The sequence below is a fragment of the Amborella trichopoda genome, chromosome 2, assembly GCF_054954075.1.
Source record: "Amborella trichopoda isolate Santa Cruz 75 chromosome 2, AtrichopodaSantaCruz75HAP2 v2.0, whole genome shotgun sequence".
Lineage (NCBI taxonomy): Eukaryota > Viridiplantae > Streptophyta > Magnoliopsida > Amborellales > Amborellaceae > Amborella > Amborella trichopoda.
The window spans coordinates 51,985,994-52,003,857 of NC_142337.1; the positions used below are offsets into that span (position 1 = coordinate 51,985,994).

The window sequence follows — 17,864 nt, forward strand, 5'->3', positions numbered from 1 at the left end:
TTTGAATGATTTGTGGACAGGAGTGTAGTGCTTTCCTCTGATATTTTCCTTTGTTCGTAATAAATAATATCAGAATTGTTTTGCAGGTCTGCCAGAATTTGTGAAGGCTTCTTCACTTGATGGATTGTCCTCAGTAACTGAGTGGGGTAACATGGATATAAAAAATCAAACTGGTATCAAACTACCAATTGATATCAACATACCAGTTCCTGCATCTGGATGGACATCAGATGATTCTGGCCAGCCCTCAGAAACTGATGGTAGTCATTTGGGTATCTCGGAGCAGGCAGACGCCAAAGTGCAACTTAATAACTGCAACTCAGCTCCTGTACCTGAATGGCTATATCAGAATCCTGTGAATGATTCTGTTCATATGTCCCACCAGAGTGGCAACCAAATGATTGAGCAAACACCTGCATCTCAGAGGTTACAATATAACCCTCTTGAGGATTCTCCATATGGTAATCTTGATATTTCTCGGCACACAGGTACCTATATGCGTATTGGGAACAATGGCTTAATTCCTGATTCTGTAGGCTTATATCAGAAGCCACCTGAAAATTTTGAGCATGGCATTATGGATATGAATTGTTCACCAACTTCTGACGACATAAATTTTATTTGTGATAACCCAATTCCTACACCTGAATGGTTATCTCTGGGATCACCTGGAGATCCCATATATTGTGATTCGGATGCCACACAGCTGATTGACTCCAAAATGCCAAATACTGGAAGTGGTCCTTTGTCTGAATCATTACTGTTAACCCGGAATGCACCAGAGGATTTGGCATATGATGGGAATTGTAACAGCAATGACGATGGCCGTTCGCAGATTAAAATATTGAATTGTGACAATTCTTCCAAGCTGGTCTCATTAGAGGCAAAACTCTCTCCAGGCTTTAGTGATTGGGTGGATCTTACTTTATCAGACAGTGAAGATGAAAAGGATGAGGCTAGTAGGAAAGGTGAATTATTGGAAGGGCCATATTTGCTTTTATATACTTAAAATGCCCCTATGACATGAAATAATGGGTCCCTGCAGGTTCTTTTGGTTCATTTCAGTCTATGCACACTGATGAATGGTGTGGGAATTTTAAGAGAAGTCATGAAGCTACACAAACTAGAGCTGCATCAGTTTTGGGAGGACAGAAAGGTAAGCCTCATGCCTTTCTGCAGTGGGTTCATTTGTAGATGGCAGTTAAACAAACCTTATGCAGGTTTGAATGGTGACCATGATGGTAATTCCAAGCCACAATCACCTAGTTTGTAATTCATTCAGTCATGTAAGTCTCATGATGTAGATATTAATATTGGAACAGGGGATCACTCTCTTTCAGTGTTTAAAAGCTCAGACTCAAGTTTGGGACTTGGCAGGGTCCTGAGTCAAGTCACATCCAGTTTAAGTTGGTGGAGTCTCAATAAGACTCACCCGAGTCTATTGTTAACAGGCCCTGCAAGGGCTGAAAGGTGGCAAACTCGGGTGAGTTATGATACCTCTACAGGACTCGCCAGTGTCCCAAGGCAAGTTGACTCAGGCAAGTCCTGAGTCGACTCGCTGAGTTCGTAAACACTGCTTTCTTTTATTCTGTGCAGGCATTAACAAAGATAATGAAAAGGATTTCGTGAGAGGTAATATGTATGTTGAAAATGATGTTGAAATACTTGGTGATGCTCCTCCAGTGGTGCAAAAGAAATCAACATCTTCACAACTTGGTTTGCCCAGTATGCCTGTAAATTTTCTAAGAGTAGGAGGTGAGAGACTGAAGGCACATGATGAACGGCTTACTTATCGTGTAGCATTGGAGGTGAGCACTCAGTAAATCATAGATGCTTATAGGACATCTCATGAAAAAAACACTTAATCTACAATATGTTGGTTTGTTGCTTCTAGCATGTACTTGCAATCAGCTGTTTCCAGATTCATAATGTTTTGACTTTGGAAATGTTGCGTTAGATATTTATTTAGTTAAACTGACAGGAAGGTGGCATGCACCATGTAGTTCTGTAGTTTGTGCACAACAATTTTCGAATAGGAGTTTTAAGGAGGAAGTTTGAAGACTGAATGTTTCTGCAAGACTGTGATTCTGCATATATAGCTGACCCAAGGATTCTCCTTTTTAATAGAATTGAGAAAATTTGGGTTGCATCTTGAACTTTGTGGTTATTTTCCTGATTAATGTACAAATTTGTTTCATAGTGAGTCCTGAAAGATGACTTAGGGACTTGGTTGCACTTGGCAGCCTATTACTAAAATTCCATTGAGTTCTATGCTGTCAAACCTTTGATGCTGGACAAAGTCTAAAAATCTGGGCTCAAATAGGGAGGTGACCTGGTACTTCTCCAAGTTGACTCGCCAGGTCTTATCTGAGTAAACTAGAATATCCAAAAAAATATGTATATTTCTTTTGGGACCAGCTATTGGGACTTCGCTAGAAAACTTGGTGAGTGTTCGTAGGGCTTGCTCAACTCCTATTTTTGAATTGCGCTAGTCTAAAGTTTGTGAGCCTAGATCTAGGAGAGAAGGGAAACAATGACTGCAAGTGAGATGAGGAAAAGCAAGAGAGAAAAAGAGAGAGAAGGCACATTGAGCATAAGAAAACGAGGGGCAAGAGAGAGAAAGCACACAGAGTGAGAGGGAAAAGAGACCACATTGGGGGTCAAAAGATAGGCCTAGAGTTTGCGTTTTATTTGTTTATACATATAATAAGTTACAAGGACAACTTTGTCTGGCATAAGTTACCGAAGGACTAAGAGTCCTAAGGAATGACAAAAACAATACTAACGAATGAGAAAATCCCATATGTCCTTAGAAAAAAAATATACTCACTTTCTGCACTCCCCCATAGGTTGGCGCATGCATGCATGCCCAACTTGCTATGATGATGTGAAGACAGTCTCAACCCACTCACTCGGTAAAATATTGGCTAGTTGATTTTCGGTGCTTGTATATGAAGTGGATATGATTTTGGCTGCCCCATTTTCTTGGTAAAATTACTATTAACCTCGATGTTCTTGTCCTCTCATAGAAGACGGGATTAGAGTTTGATTGTCATAGGGCATTGGTATAGGTGATGTGATCGTTTAGGAGTGTTTTTAGCCCTAAAAGCTCATATACTGTTGATGAAATGCCCCAACATTCAACTTGTGCACTGGACCACGGGACTACAATATGGTTTTTGCTACTCCAAGTAACCAAATTTTACCCCCACCATAGTTAAGCTTTCTCAGTTTCCTGAAGTGTTTCAAAAAGCGCTAGGCGGGTCCTAGGTGGCCTGGGGGGTCTAGGCCGCCCAATGCCTTGGTGGGCGCCCAGAACCTTGGCGGCCCAGTTGAATCCAAAAAGGATTCTACAGTTATATATTGTATAAAATATAAATATTTGGTATTTAGGGCACATCATAATTCAAAGTATACTACACATTAGCACACACTCCATAAGCATAACCATAAGTCGGTCCATAATCTATATCCAATTAAAATTTAAAAATTCATAGTTCAATTAAAGTTCAAAATTTAATAACTATTCAATATTCATCATTCATCATCAGAAAAATTAGGGTCATTTGCATTGGCATCATATTCATCGGAGTCGTCACCCTCCTCGACATATTGGTCGTCCTCATCCGTCTCTTCTGAGTGTGCCTCTTTTTCCTCCACCTTCGTTCTCTATGCAGAAGATCTAGTGGCCTAAGGAGGGTCAGCTAATGTCTCTGAAGCATCCATGACCATGTCCCACGTCAATCTTTCGTGCCCCACGACTTCATCATCATCAACTAATCACTCCATAGCATAATCCATATTTTTGATCTGATGGGGTCTCTCTTATCTCTCTTAGCAAACCTGTCATTCAAGAATCGATTATACTTGACATTGTCTAGGTCATTGAGCCTCTTTGATTCAAGCATGTTCCTTCTCTTTGTATGAATCTAACAAAATGAAATGAAACTAATTAAAATCTATGGTTCATGTATTAGTAATATAATTATACAAATTACCCTTATGGCCTTACCCTTTCAAAAGTACTCCAATTGTGCTCACAAGAGGTTTAAGATTTGAATGGCCAACTTTTATAAATTTAGAGGACTACACCCATATTGGCTCCACCAATAGGCTGCAAAGATATAGAATACAATCATAAATAAATAGTAGAATTATAAAAATGAAAGTTGATTACTAGAATGATGAACTTAAAAATATTATTACTACTTGGATCAATTTTGGTCCTTTGCCTCATCGCCATTGAACTCTCAAAAGACTTTAATGAGCACTTGTAATTTATCAGCTCATAAGCGCATATAATATCCAGGATATCAAGATCAGGGACTAGCACATCTACACACTTGTTAAATCCAGTCATAATTATATTATTTGTATGTATATCCTTGTCAACATAAAAAAAAGATGGGTTCAAATCAGTGTTTTAAAATTCGCCGAGTCGGCACAGAATCGGTCGATTCGAATTGGGAATCGGTCATCCCATGTCGATTCTTTTGTAAAACCGGGAATTGCCCGGTTCTAGAGAAAGGTCGGTGATTCTGTACAGTGAATCGTCGGATGACGTCATAACTCGTTCGGTTCTGTGCACGCGCATGACATCATGAGTCACAAGGGGTATTTGTGTAATTTTTGGAGTTACAATGGGCACCCATTGTCATACGCACGTGCTCTACCACTAAGTCTCATTGCTACGTGTGTTTTGCCCGCGACTGGATTTAGTAGTAGAAGACTATTTATCCTTACCAAATTTGTTCTGTGGGTTCGACGTGGGACAATTGTATCAAGGTAATAGCTCAGAAAGAAATATGATATAATTATTAAGTGGCCTCTTTGTATCACAACTTAACGTTTGACGTGGTGGTTAGCGCGCTGTTTGAGCGCGATGGGCGTCGCAGGATCAATTCTTGCCTAGGTGCCATCGGTCCTTCACAAACAAATAATTTTTTTCCTTTTTACAAAATATGTTTTTTTTAACAAAAAAATAAAAGTTTTTTATAAAAAATATATTTCTTGTAAAAAAAAAAATATAAGGTTCTTGTCAAAAAAAAAAAAGGTAATACAACAAAAATTTTTTTTTCTTGTCAAAAAATAAAAGCTTATTGTTAAAAAAATATAAGGTTCAACAAAATTTCTTTTTCTTGTCAAAAAATAAAAGTTTATTGTAAAAAAATATAAGGTTCTTGTAAAAAAAAAAAAAAAAGGTTATACAACAAGTATTTCTTGTAAAAAAAAAAAGGAAAGTAATATGACAAGCATTTCTGATAAAAAAATAAATAAAAAGTTGTTGTCATAAGAAATAAAAGGTTTTTGTCAAAAAAAAAGAGATCAAAGGTAATACAACAAGTATTTATTGTAAAAAAATATGAGGTTGAATTTGTTATTATTGTATAATAAAATAATTATAAAATGTAAACCGACAAGTTCAATTTCAGTATATAATGTTCTCGACCAATTCGAGATTTTGGTGGCTATTTTTTATCGATTTAAACAATTCTTTATTGTAGTCCATGTATGATTATATATTTCATTCATGATAATTCTATGATTTTTCTTTTGTGTGATGTAAATTTAATGGTCAAATAAGTTCATACGGAGAAAAAACATCTCAATATTAACATATTGATGAAAAAATGAAAATTAATAATGTAGTACTCCGATTTCTTATTGGATTCCTAAAAAAGAAATGTTTATAATGAATTTAAATAATTTATTTAGATTTTTTTAAAGCTTAATCCGATCGATTCGGTCGATTCCCGATTCGGATCGTCGATTCACCGATCCGGATGTGTTTTTGGGGTGCCCGATCCGGGCCGCCAATCCTTTTTTTAAGCCACTGGTTCAAATAATAACCAGCTGCATGCAATGGACGATGTAGCTGCCTATCCCACTTCTCTTCAATAATATCCCAAATAGTCTTGTAGCAGTTCTCATCATCATCAAAATTTTGGGCTATCTCTCTTTTGCATTTCTCCAGAGCCTCATATATATAGCCCATAAAAGGCTTGTCACTATCAACCATGCAAAGGACTTTGACAAGAGGAAAATTACCTTAAGATCGCCCTTCACCCCTCGCTAAAAGGCCTTAGAAAGGATAATATCTCTCACCTTCTTCCCGACCTGATCCTTGGACCACTTGCATGCTCTCCACCTGTCTCAACTGCACTCTCCTCAAATGTATACTATCTAGGCATAGGTACTAGGTCGCAAATCTCGTGACCCCAGGCCTCACAATCTCTTTCTTCTTTGTAAATCTACGCATTATGCTGAGGGTGAGATGGTGGCCATAAATGAAATTACTAACTGACTTTGCCTTCTTCACTGCACTTGATATCTCGGTTAAACCGCCAAGAGCCTCAAGCATGAGGTCTATACAATATGCTGCACATGGTGTCCAAAGAATTTAGGATGAGCTATGCGCGACAAATTAGCTGCAGCAACATTAGGAGCAGGATTGTCTGTGACAACCAGTACAACATGATGCTTCCTAACCTCCTTGATTTCCTTATCTAAAACTTGGAATATATAATGGGCATCATAGATATGATCAGAGGCATCAATAGACCTAAAAAAAACAATCCCTAAAGGACAATTCACAAGAAAATTCATCTGACTTTTTCTGTTCCTATCACTCCAAGCATTAGTCATAATAGAAACCCCATATTGAGCCCGTGCATCCTCTTAACTTCTACAGCTTCCAACGTGACACTCACCCTCTTTTTCAAAAGAGGCTCTGAAAGCTCATATGGGGTTGGGGGTTTCATCCCGGGCCCAAATTGGCCAATTGCCTCTACCAGGACGTAGAAGCTGCTTAGGCGAGCGGTATTGAAAAGAATGCTCGCCTCATAAAACCATGTAGCAAGATAATAAACAGCTCTATCTCTATCTTCCTTCTTCATTCTATTTTCAATGGTGGTTTGCTTTTTTGTTTTCTCTCCTACAACCTCAGGGTTAGGCCGAGGCAAAAATCTATCCATAGGGCCTCTAACCCGAGACTGTTACTCCCAGAACCAGAAGCAGAACCAGAAGCAATTACAACTCCTTTTCCCTTTCCCCTAATAATGGAGTGTTCTATAGTTGTTGGAAACGTCTGTGAGTCTGAATCGTTTATGGAATTGGAATAGCGGAATCATATGTATCAGAAGTTTCGAAATCTAGGAATCGCTATCCGTACAATTCGTATTTGAAGAAAATGATTCTCACTATTTCGGAATCGCGATTCAAAAAATTAGGAATATTGTTTCCTATTTGCAAGAATCGATGTCCCTTCATGTTGGAATCGTGTTTCATACCTATATGGAATCACACATGATCCTACTTGTCTCGATGGTTGCTGCAATCGTGATTCTTAAAAATATGGAATCGTGATTCCTTAAATTCTATAATCATTGTCCCCATCAATTTGGAATCAACATTTTCACCATTCCGGAATCGTGATTCTCCCCATATTAGAATCGAGATTCTCCGCTTACTAGACTTGTGAACCAATTCCCTCAGTATATGAGAGAAGTATTAAGAAAATATATAAATGTAGCCATTACTAAAAGATCAAATTTTGGTTTGTATATACTCAGTCCAAGACTCGAAGTACTAATGTCAACCTTTGTGATATCTTTGTGGACAATCCCATACAATGGACTCGATCTACCGATAACCCTATTATGCCTACAAGGCCTGGAGCTAGTCTTACGGCATACAAGGAGTGAGAACAAGGGAAAGCTCCTTTTATCTCCTTTCCTTGAATTATAAAATAAGTACATGACATAGTAATTATTCTTTGTTAAATGTAGTTTTGAGTCTTTTGACTTTTGAAAATTGAGTTATTCAATTTTTAGTCAATTTCTCTGATATTTAATGACCAATTTAACCTAAAACACTACATAGGGCACTTCGCTCATATCGTTATTATCTTCTTAATTTACTTAAAGAAAAGAATTTTTATCCTCTTATTCAACTTGAAGAAATGACGGTGCCGATCATATATTAAACATTATTACATTAGTAGTTTAGTACCCACACCATTTACTGAACATTATTAAATTTAAAGTAACATTTTTTTAGTATTATTTATTCTTGGTGAGAGTTCTTAAGAAATAACATGGAATGAGGATGGAAATTAGTAAATAAGAAAATAAAAAATTTAACATATTAGTTATATTTTAAATTTTGATTTTATTGCCATACATGTCGCGTTCAGTCATGATTGAGCGCACATCGAAGGGTTTCTGCTCTCCCTATGCTCACCTTGCTTCCTGACAAGATGGATTCGCAATTCCTTAATACTTTGAATCAACATTTAGCATACGTAGAATCGCATTGTTGTGTAGCAAGAAATCACGATGTCTGCGATATTGAAACTTGATTCCAAACAATATGGATTCGCAATTCCATAAAATTTGGAATCAATATTTCTCACAAGAAGAATCACATTCTTGTGTAGCTAAGAATCTTAAAGTCCTTGATATGGAATCTTGATTCCGGCAATCTAGGAATCAAGATTCCTAAACTAGGTAGAATCGCGTTCCACAAAAAATGGAAATGTGATTCCTTTCTGTTAGATTCAACTTTCGCCCAAGGAAATACCGAATCAAGATTTCGAAACGAATTCGCCACCCTCATAGGCGATTCGGGTAACTATAGATTGTTCTACTTCTGCCTCTTGACATCTCTCCCCAATCCCATCCTCGTCACTATCATCATCATCATAATTGCCCCGAACCCCAGACCTAATCTGTGCTATGGAGGTAAATCTCTCATCTTTTTTCATTTTTACCTCAAGAGCATAAGGCTATAGCTCCAAAGCTTGTACTCGAGCATCATTTTCTTTTGAGAAACTTGCTTTTTTATGGCGTCCTGGATTTCTTTGGCTGAATCAAGGAAAAACAATCCACTTCTAATGGTTTCATCTATAGAACTGAGGATCCATGACGTAATAAGTGATTTGATGTTATCCACTCTTCATACTCAGGGTCAGAAGGATCCAGGTACTTGGATGTTCTGATCTGGTGGTCCCCTTTCATTGTTTATGTAGTTTTCCATGAAAAATAGCTGCTGCCATTTGAATTGGCAAAAGCAATTTGAATGGCTATTGCGTCCGCTGAGGGTAGATTTCTTCGATTTGCCATTTAGTAGATAAAAACACTCTGAACAAGAGAACCCGATTAAATGGAAGATTACCCAAATATCACATGGCATCCTCTCGTATAATCTTTGCATGCTTAGGACTGGTCTTGATCATTTCATGCGAAATATGTAGGTATTTGATCACTACAAAAAGGGGTGCAAACCCTAGGGATCCTTCTGAACTTCAAACTTGAGATCTGAAAAAGATGGCATGGCTACTAGGTGTTGGTCACTGCTCTGATGCCATGTAAAGTTTGTGGCCTAAATCTCTAGGGGAGAAGGGAAACAATGGCCACAAGTGAAAGAGTGTTTGGGGGTCCATGGGGTAGTTGCATAGTTTTCGGGATCTCCTACCTTGCTTGGCGATCCCTTGCAGAACCTCGATTCTCTCGATACCGGTGTGGATCTCATCTGAAACTCAATTTAGTGTTTTCGGGATCTCGCTCCATCTTATAAGGGAACGAGTTCTTTACAATTTAATTTCGTGTTTCAGAACATTACCGGATCTAGTTCCTAGTCTTATGGTTCGCGCTTCAGAGTGCATTGGGATCTAGATTCCAATATAACGGAATCATCGTCATATATGGCATCCAAGTCCCACCAATATGGGATCGCTTTAAAGTTCCTTATTTATTTCATAGAAGGACTAAGCCTACATGCTATTGGTTAACAATGTTGGGAGCTATATTTTAAAGCCACGGATCCTTATCACCTACACGAGGAACTCGTGTTCCTAGAAAATGGAGCTCGTTCCTATAAAGTTATTCCTCGGTCCATAATATTTTGGATCACTTTTAGTAATGCGCTCCCCGATCCCGGAACCGTTCCCGTTCCTGTTCCCGTACCCAACAACTATGTGTAGTTCCTATGTCTGTGGAGCACTATACCAAACTACAGGCCCAAGGAGGTGAGACCTGTATTTTGGACCTTCCAAAGGGACTCTCATCACCCTAAATAGAAGAAATGAAGGAATAAGTCAAAACAATGACCCAAGAAATGCAATTCACAAGGTCGATCATCCAAATAGCACGGTAACTGCTAGAATATCCAAGGAATCACCAAAACTGGGTACAATTGGTGAAAGCAATCTTATTTTGGGCCCAAAATTTATTGATCCCTTTGAGATGATGAGAGGAAGTCCCCAGCTAAATATGAAAAAATTTCAGCGAGTAGCATGCTCAAGTTGGCAACCAAACGGCTGAGAAAGGAGCACAGTCAAACCTCGATTAAACCTGCTCAAAACTATAATCTGAGGGTTTTGAACTTTTATCTAAGGTACCTCAAAGCTACCCTTCTAGAATCAGGCCAATCAAATATCGAATGACCAAAATATGACTTTTTAAAAAGTCAAAATTATGGAGTGGGTGCCGAAATCAGCCCTCAATTTACAAAGGAGCCCTAAGAAACCCATGGATAAATGGTCCGAAACTTTGGTGAAATTAAAGTCATTATGTTGAAAGGCTTAAATTCCAAATTTGAACTCAATCAGATGTCAGATGACTCAGATATGGCCTTTTGAATTTCTTCCTCAAGGTACAAGGTGGGTGTCATCCCCTAAATGGTCTAAAGTTTAAAAGAGAGCCCCAATAAATCTGTTGCCGAGCGAGCCAAAACTTTAAGGAAGAAAGGCACAATGCTTGAAAGCTATGTTTCAAATTTGGGGTCAATCTGATGTCTCAAGGTGCCATTTTTTAAAGGATATTCAACAAACTGCCAAAAAGAACACAAAACTTTAACAAAATGTGCATCATGTGACCATGGTCTAGCAATGAGGAATCTTTTTCCAGCAACATTCAAGTTTTCTTCCTCTCAAAGACTTGGCCATATCTCACAAATCCCATGGTGAAATGAGCTCGAATTTTGATAAGTTGTTGCCCTCTTAGTAGGTTTTCTATCCACACACACAAATATCGATTGGGTTCATAACACCGATCATGGGTAAATCGAAGGAAAAAGAAAGTGATTGAAAGTGGGTACATTTGTAGCAGTCCTCATGACCTCAATCCACTCTTGGCCCAATATCTCACAATCCATGAGGCATTTTGAGCACAAATTTTTCAGGGACGATTCTCATTCAATCCCCTTCGCATTAATATAAAATGCCGGGGGATTACAAGACAATTCAGGGGTCAGATCGTAGAGAGAAGCTACCTAAACAATGAAGATTGCTGAAAATTGAAAAAAGGCCAATGATTTGATCATAACTCCATCAATTTTGGGAGTTTTAATCTAAATTTGTCTCAAAATGATCATGGCAACTTTCTTTACAAATTCCAGAGAAAATTTGAGTAAAACCGATCTAAAAAACAGTATCAAACAGATAGGAATTGGATCCCAAGTGCACATTCATGGTATTTCTCTAGTTTTGACCACACAAAATGGTCATTTTTGGCCTTTCCCTAACCAATTTCTGATAATCCACCCATCTATGGGTTGCAATATTGATTTTCCACCCATGTTTCCTATGAATTCTATATAAACCCCTTACCTCATTTGTAAAGGATTAGAAACTTGGATTAAGTGAGAGATATCCCATACCCCTTTGACCTAGAGTGAGAACAAATTCCTACACCCGAATTACACTCTCCCAAGCTTCAGACTTCCCTAACTACCTTTAAAAATGGAAAATATCAAAAATTCCCAAAAATACCAAAAAACCCCCTCAAATTACCAAGCCTACCCCAAGGAAAACCTTATATTAAAAAATACCAAAAGAGGGAACCAAAGAAAGGAAAGAAGATTAAAACTTTGGATGAGGGAACACAAAATGGATCAACCTTAGTCAATCTGATTGTCTGGTGATAGCATCGCGGCACACTACTTCTTCTCGCTTGAAATGAGTAAGTCCAAGCAAAGTTTCCCCACGCCAAATGATGTTGAATCCTCTATTGATCACATCAAGTGACTGGGCTCCCCCCAGTAACATATATATCAGGAGCTCTAAGAGGATCAGGCTACACCAAATGCAGGAAAGTCCCGAAAACACCTCCTTTGTAAGTGCAGTTTTGTACTTTAAAAACTTGAGCTCTCTTTTTCCGTGTGCATTCTGTGGTACTTTTTATTTGACTTCCTCTATTTGGAGTCAAGACATAAACACAAACATGCACACGCAAAAGGACGCAAACAAGGAGGAAAAGCAAGAGCGAGAAAGAGAGAGAAGCAACGTTGGGAGTGAGAGAAAGTGCATGCAGAGTGAGGGAAGAAGACTACATTGGGGGCCAAAAGATTGGCTTAGGTTTGTGTTTTGTGCATTTATACTCATAATAAATTACAATAGACAACTTTGTCCTACATAAATTATGACAAATCAATCCTAAAAGAATGACAAAAACAGTACTTAAAAAAAGAGAAATCCCATGACAAAAACAGTACTAAAAAAAGAGGGATCCCACATGTCCTGAAAACTTCATGTAAAAAAGTATAATCTCTCTACTGCTTGTCTGTGTGTTTGAATACTCAGGAGGTGAGTCCTGGGTATAAAACCGAGTCTTTATACCCCATTGTGTGCTTCTCAGCTATTTCTGCCTATTGCTTCGAATACTTGCTTCGGCTGCTTTAAGCAATTTGTTAACTTGTTTGATAGTTTGTGTGTGTGAATGGAACAAAGTATTTGCGTTTTGGGTATGTCTAGTTAGATCAAATGATTATTAGCTTGTGTGACAGATGATACAATAGTGTTGAGCATGTTCCTGCATGATATTTCTTTCTACTTGGTTGCATCTCGATGCAGCTTGATGGATCCTTGTTCCTCGATTGTCTTTTTTATAAGAAAAGAATCATCGTCATTATAGCTTTTTCCCAATTAATAGGGATCGGCTACACGAATCCTGGTCGGCCATTCTGCTCTATTAAAAACTATGCCCTCAGTGAGGCGTTGTACTTGGTCGGCGCCACATGGCTAGCCCACCAAAGTCTACTCTCTCTCATCTTATTGCCTGTATAAGAAAAGAATAATGTGTTATATTATACTCATTTGGGTACCATAAAGGCCTGGATATGATTCAGATTCTGTTTGTTTCATATTGCCTACTAAAATTGTTAGACGTGAATCTACTTTTGGCTAATTATGACATTATTTCTGCTGCATCTATTCCATCTTGAATGGTTTTTTGGTTGCTTTATCTGAAAAGGATGCACAGATTAGTTTTCTAAATTCCACCTGTCATTTTTTTATAGTAAAATTGAGTTGAGGCTGTATCTGATTATACATGGCAGGATCTCTCCCAGACAAAATTAGAAATTAGCCCACCAGAAGGTGTTCTTTCAATGCCCCTTCTGCGGCACCAGGTTGGGCTATTTAGGCTATTTTATGTTGTTTTCTTTTGAGAAGTCATTGAACTGAATGATAGCATGTGATCTGCCATGTTAAATAAACTGCTCTAGTATCACTTTACAGCGAATTGCTCTTTCGTGGATGGTCCAAAAAGAGACAGCCAGTTTGCACTGCTGTGGTGGAATCCTCGCTGATGATCAGGTTTGCGATTTAAGATTTTAACTTCAACATTTATTTATGTCATTTTTGTTCCAGTCCACTCAGGATCCTTTCTTGGTTGCAATTTAACAGGGGCTTGGCAAAACAATATCAACAATTGCACTTATACTCATGGAGAGGTCTCCATCTTCCAATTGCAGTACCGAAGCAACGGAACATGACAAACCTGAAGCTTTGAATTTGGATGAGGATGATGAAACAGGGGTTTCTGCAATTGATGGACTCAAGGATGCTGAAAATTCTGAATCTTTTGTACTGGATAAGAAACCATTGGAGAATGGAGATTCACTTAGTATGGTAAAAGGAAGGCCAGCTGCTGGAACTTTGGTTGTGTGTCCTACTAGCGTTCTTCGACAGTGGGCGGAGGAATTGCAGAATAAGGTTACGGAAAAAGCTAAGCTCTCTGTTCTTGTGTATCATGGGAGCCATCGAACTAAAGATCCTATTGAGCTTGCCAAGTATGATGTGGTTCTCACTACATATTCCATTGTGAGTATGGAAGTTCCAAAGCAATCACTGGTTGATCAAGACGAAGAAGATAGGAAGAGCCCACAAGTCCAGGATGCTCCTTTGGAATCATCTGGTTATAAGAAAAGGAAGCATCCTCATAATGCCACAAACAAAAGTCTGAAGGATAAGAAAAGAAAGGGCGGTTCATTGCTTGAATCTGCTGCCCGCCCTCTTGCTAGAGTTGGATGGTTTAGGGTGGTATTAGACGAAGCTCAGAGCATAAAAAATCACAGAACTCAAGTTGCTCGGGCATGTTGGGGTCTTCGAGCTAAAAGAAGGTGGTGCTTGTCAGGAACACCAATCCAGAATGCAGTTGATGATCTTTACAGCTACTTCAGATTTCTAAGATATGATCCTTATGCTGTCTATAAGTCATTCTGTTCTATGATAAAGGCCCCTATAAGTAGGAATCCAGCTGTAGGATACAAGAAGCTACAAGCTGTCCTCAAGACAATAATGTTGCGCCGTACTAAAGGTAACTTTCATTATACAAATAATCCAGTATTGATCTTTTTGGACGCTAAGGTTTTCATCCTTTAGATCTTACCCCTAGTACAATTTATGAATATTAACACATTAGTAGTCATTCTGATAGCAATCCATAAATATTAACACATTAGTAGTCATTCTGATAGTAATCCATAAATTCTTATTGTGCATTAGCTTGGAAATTCACATGAATTTGCAAAGTTACGCACTAGCAATCTCAAAGCCTGTATTAGGAAGTTACTGACAATGTTATTTCTAGCTAAGCAATGCCATGCTGTACCTTGCGCTATCTGTGATATATTGAAATCAATGCTTTTTGTTGAAATTTGCCTTTGGTGCTGTCCAAAATGAACACCAAGCGTGTGGTTACATATGCATAGAAGAGGCTGGGGCCAATATATGGTTAACATTGGCTACATTGAAATTTGAAACTAAAAAATGAGGAAATTAGGGTTGAGGGGAGAGAGAGAGAGAGAGAGGCATGATGGACTCCAAGGGCTACATTTTTGCACATTCAATGGTAAAATGAGATAAAAGTCTCTTATATAATTCAACTTCGGGTTTCTGGAACCCTCATGACCATATTGACCCTAAACAATGTTCTGTAGGACATATCACATAAGGTTATTTAATCTAGAGTGTGACCTAATGGTCCCTAATCAGTTTGTCACTCAAGAGTCTAAATTCTATGTTTATGTGTGCGTAGGCGCACATGTGGCGGTGTCTCAACCTAGTTTCCTAGATACATGGACAATTTTGGTTTGTGACATTTATGAATGATATTGCCTTAGAAGTATCTGTGAAGGTTGTCCCCGAGTCAGCAGATGGCCCTGATAGCCTTTTAGAAAGCACTTTGTAAAATTTGTAACCTCACTGGTATAGTGTTGGTCTTTGGCCCAAATCAAGTCTCAAATTCCATGCAGCTGTATAACAATTGATGTTATTTACCCCTTTATTGCAGATAGCTCCCCTTCCAAAATCTACTTTACCATGGTCCCCTTTGGAATTCCTATTTAATATCCTTGCGGCCAAGGCCCTAACTGCTGCTTTTACTTACTTCAAAAGGACTACGTCTTGCTTTTGAATAACTCAGAAAATGATACTTCTGTTGACTGCTTGGAATTGCTAAACTGTAAGAATGTCTATAGCAACTGTAGAAACATCTTCCTTTCAAATGCAATAACCCATTTGGTTCCATTTCATACCCATGCTCACTTTCTATTTTCCAAACAAACAATGAAATCATGCACCAGCTCGTTATTTCAAAAAAAAAAAAAAAGAAAAAAAAGTTGGAATGCTTCCTTAAAATTTCCACATATTAGGCCATGGCACCAATAACTGCTTCACCCATTCCTCAATGTGTAAGATATGATTGTTGCTTCTTTTTATGCACACATGATATTGCATTTTATCAGTTTGGGGATCATGTTCGTTGGAATAGTTGATGCCCATATCGAATTCACTTTGAGCTTAGTATTGTTCTTTCTTCTTTTCTTTCTCGTTTTGGTCTTTCTAAGATATTGGGTTCATGTGAACTGCACACTTGCTATGTCAATGCTGCATCATATCCTAATTATTGTGTTGCTGATTTCGCAATTGTTTTTCCTGCATAGGGACACTTCTTGATGGGGAGCCCATTGTTACCCTACCACCTAAGTCGGTGCTTCTGAAGAAGATTGATTTCTCTATGGAGGAACGTGATTTTTACTCCAAACTAGAAGAGGAGTCGCGTGCACAATTTGAGGTATAGCGGTAGTGGGGAAAATCACTCGCTTAAATGTAGCTTGGATTTTACTTTTTTCGGACAGTCGTGCTTATGTCATCTAGCAGAACATCTTTGGTAGCTTATCTAATAACATTATTTTGCACTTATTTTCACTCTCTTAGAGTTGTTTCCTGTTTTTGTTTGCATGGTTCACTTTTACAGCTTTCAGACACATTTCAGGAATCCTTATTTTTAAGTGATTTCTAGATTAGCAGTAACCTCGTCAACATAATTAAGGTTTATGTAGTTTTTAGTGAAATCCGGTTGGAAAAGTTTGTATAAATCTTTTGGGTGGGAATTGATGGTTTTTGTGAACATGTGTATGTTCTCATAAGAGTTGCGTGTATGTTCTCATAAGAGTTGCTCACACACATACGCACACATATGCACACACACATGTACACGCACACACAAAAAGGAAGCTATACTTAATATTATTGCCAAGCAGAATTGCACTTACAATGCCTTCACTCTTTGGACATCCTACAGATTGACATTATATTTTTTCTTCTCACAGTAATTTATCCCTTAAGTGTGTCATCTATCATCTGTTAGTGGAATTTCTTTTTTCTTTAAGATTTGTTTCTTTCTTTTTTTTGTTCAGGTCTATGCGGCTGAGGGGACTGTTAAACAGAATTATGTAAATATCTTGTTAATGCTTCTGAGGCTTCGTCAGGCATGTGATCACCGTCAGCTCGTCAAAGGATATGATTCAAATTCCATTTGGAAGTCGTCTGTGGAGATGGCTAGGAAACTTCCAAAGGAAAAGCTAATACTTCTGTGGAATTGTTTGGGAGCTTGCTTGGCAATTTGTGGCAGTTGCAATGTATGATCATGGTTTCCAATGCCTCTGTTCTTGAGTTCGTTTCGTGATCTATATCTAGTTCTTCAATACTGTGTATTTCGCAATTGAAGATGAGAAATTTCGTTCATTAGAGTTTCTCAATTACAATCACTATTAAGTTATTTGTAGTCTAGATCATGCTCTTAGATAGTCTACTTTTGTATATACCAAAAGTAATTCATGCAACATAAAAATTATTTAGGAATTTTTTTAGTAACGTAACTTTTAATTTTCTCCGGGGTAGTGGTTTGGCCATATGGATGGATTGTTTATTCATTGTTCTTACATTATAAACAAATTTGATTGTTTTGAGGTTTCATGTTGTTTATTTTTTTAACAGATTATAGATCTCATTTGCGTCTTGTAGATCCAAAATTTGTAAAGTGATTCAACTGGTCAAGGCTGGAATGAAAAGATGGGTGCCCTTCTAGCCCATTATAAGTATCTTTCATTTTGAACATTGAAAAAGACATGGAACCCTTCAACTTGGATTATACAAGAGAACATAACATTCCTTTATATAGTGCCAATGCAAAAAGTAGATGCTCACACAAATTAGTCTATAGTGAGATTTTTGTACTGGTATACGAGCTTTTTTTCTCATGAATTTCTTCAATTGATGTTTTCACTCTTCTGTGTTTGTG

General features: G+C 38.0%; 1 protein-coding gene across 5 annotated transcripts in view; it reads left to right on the forward strand.

Annotated features, from left to right (window-relative positions):
- The window catches only part of LOC18431545 (helicase-like transcription factor CHR28), a 38,335-nt gene that overhangs the window by 17,551 nt on the left and 2,920 nt on the right, over positions 1-17,864 (forward strand). For 2 of the 5 annotated variants that reach the window (XM_088858514.1, XM_088858516.1), the window contains exons 4-11: positions 87-968; positions 1,046-1,156; positions 1,684-1,808; positions 13,336-13,407; positions 13,517-13,594; positions 13,685-14,597; positions 16,225-16,355; positions 16,981-17,202. In XM_088858514.1, the coding sequence (XP_088714640.1) occupies positions 87-968; positions 1,046-1,156; positions 1,684-1,808; positions 13,336-13,407; positions 13,517-13,594; positions 13,685-14,597; positions 16,225-16,355; positions 16,981-17,202 (2,534 nt within the window). Of the gene's footprint in view, positions 1-86; positions 969-1,045; positions 1,157-1,464; positions 1,484-1,683; positions 1,809-13,335; positions 13,408-13,516; positions 13,595-13,684; positions 14,598-16,224; positions 16,356-16,980; positions 17,203-17,864 lie in introns of those variants that run through there. The other 3 variants (XM_088858515.1, XM_088858517.1, XM_020665444.2) reach the window with 2 other exon arrangements.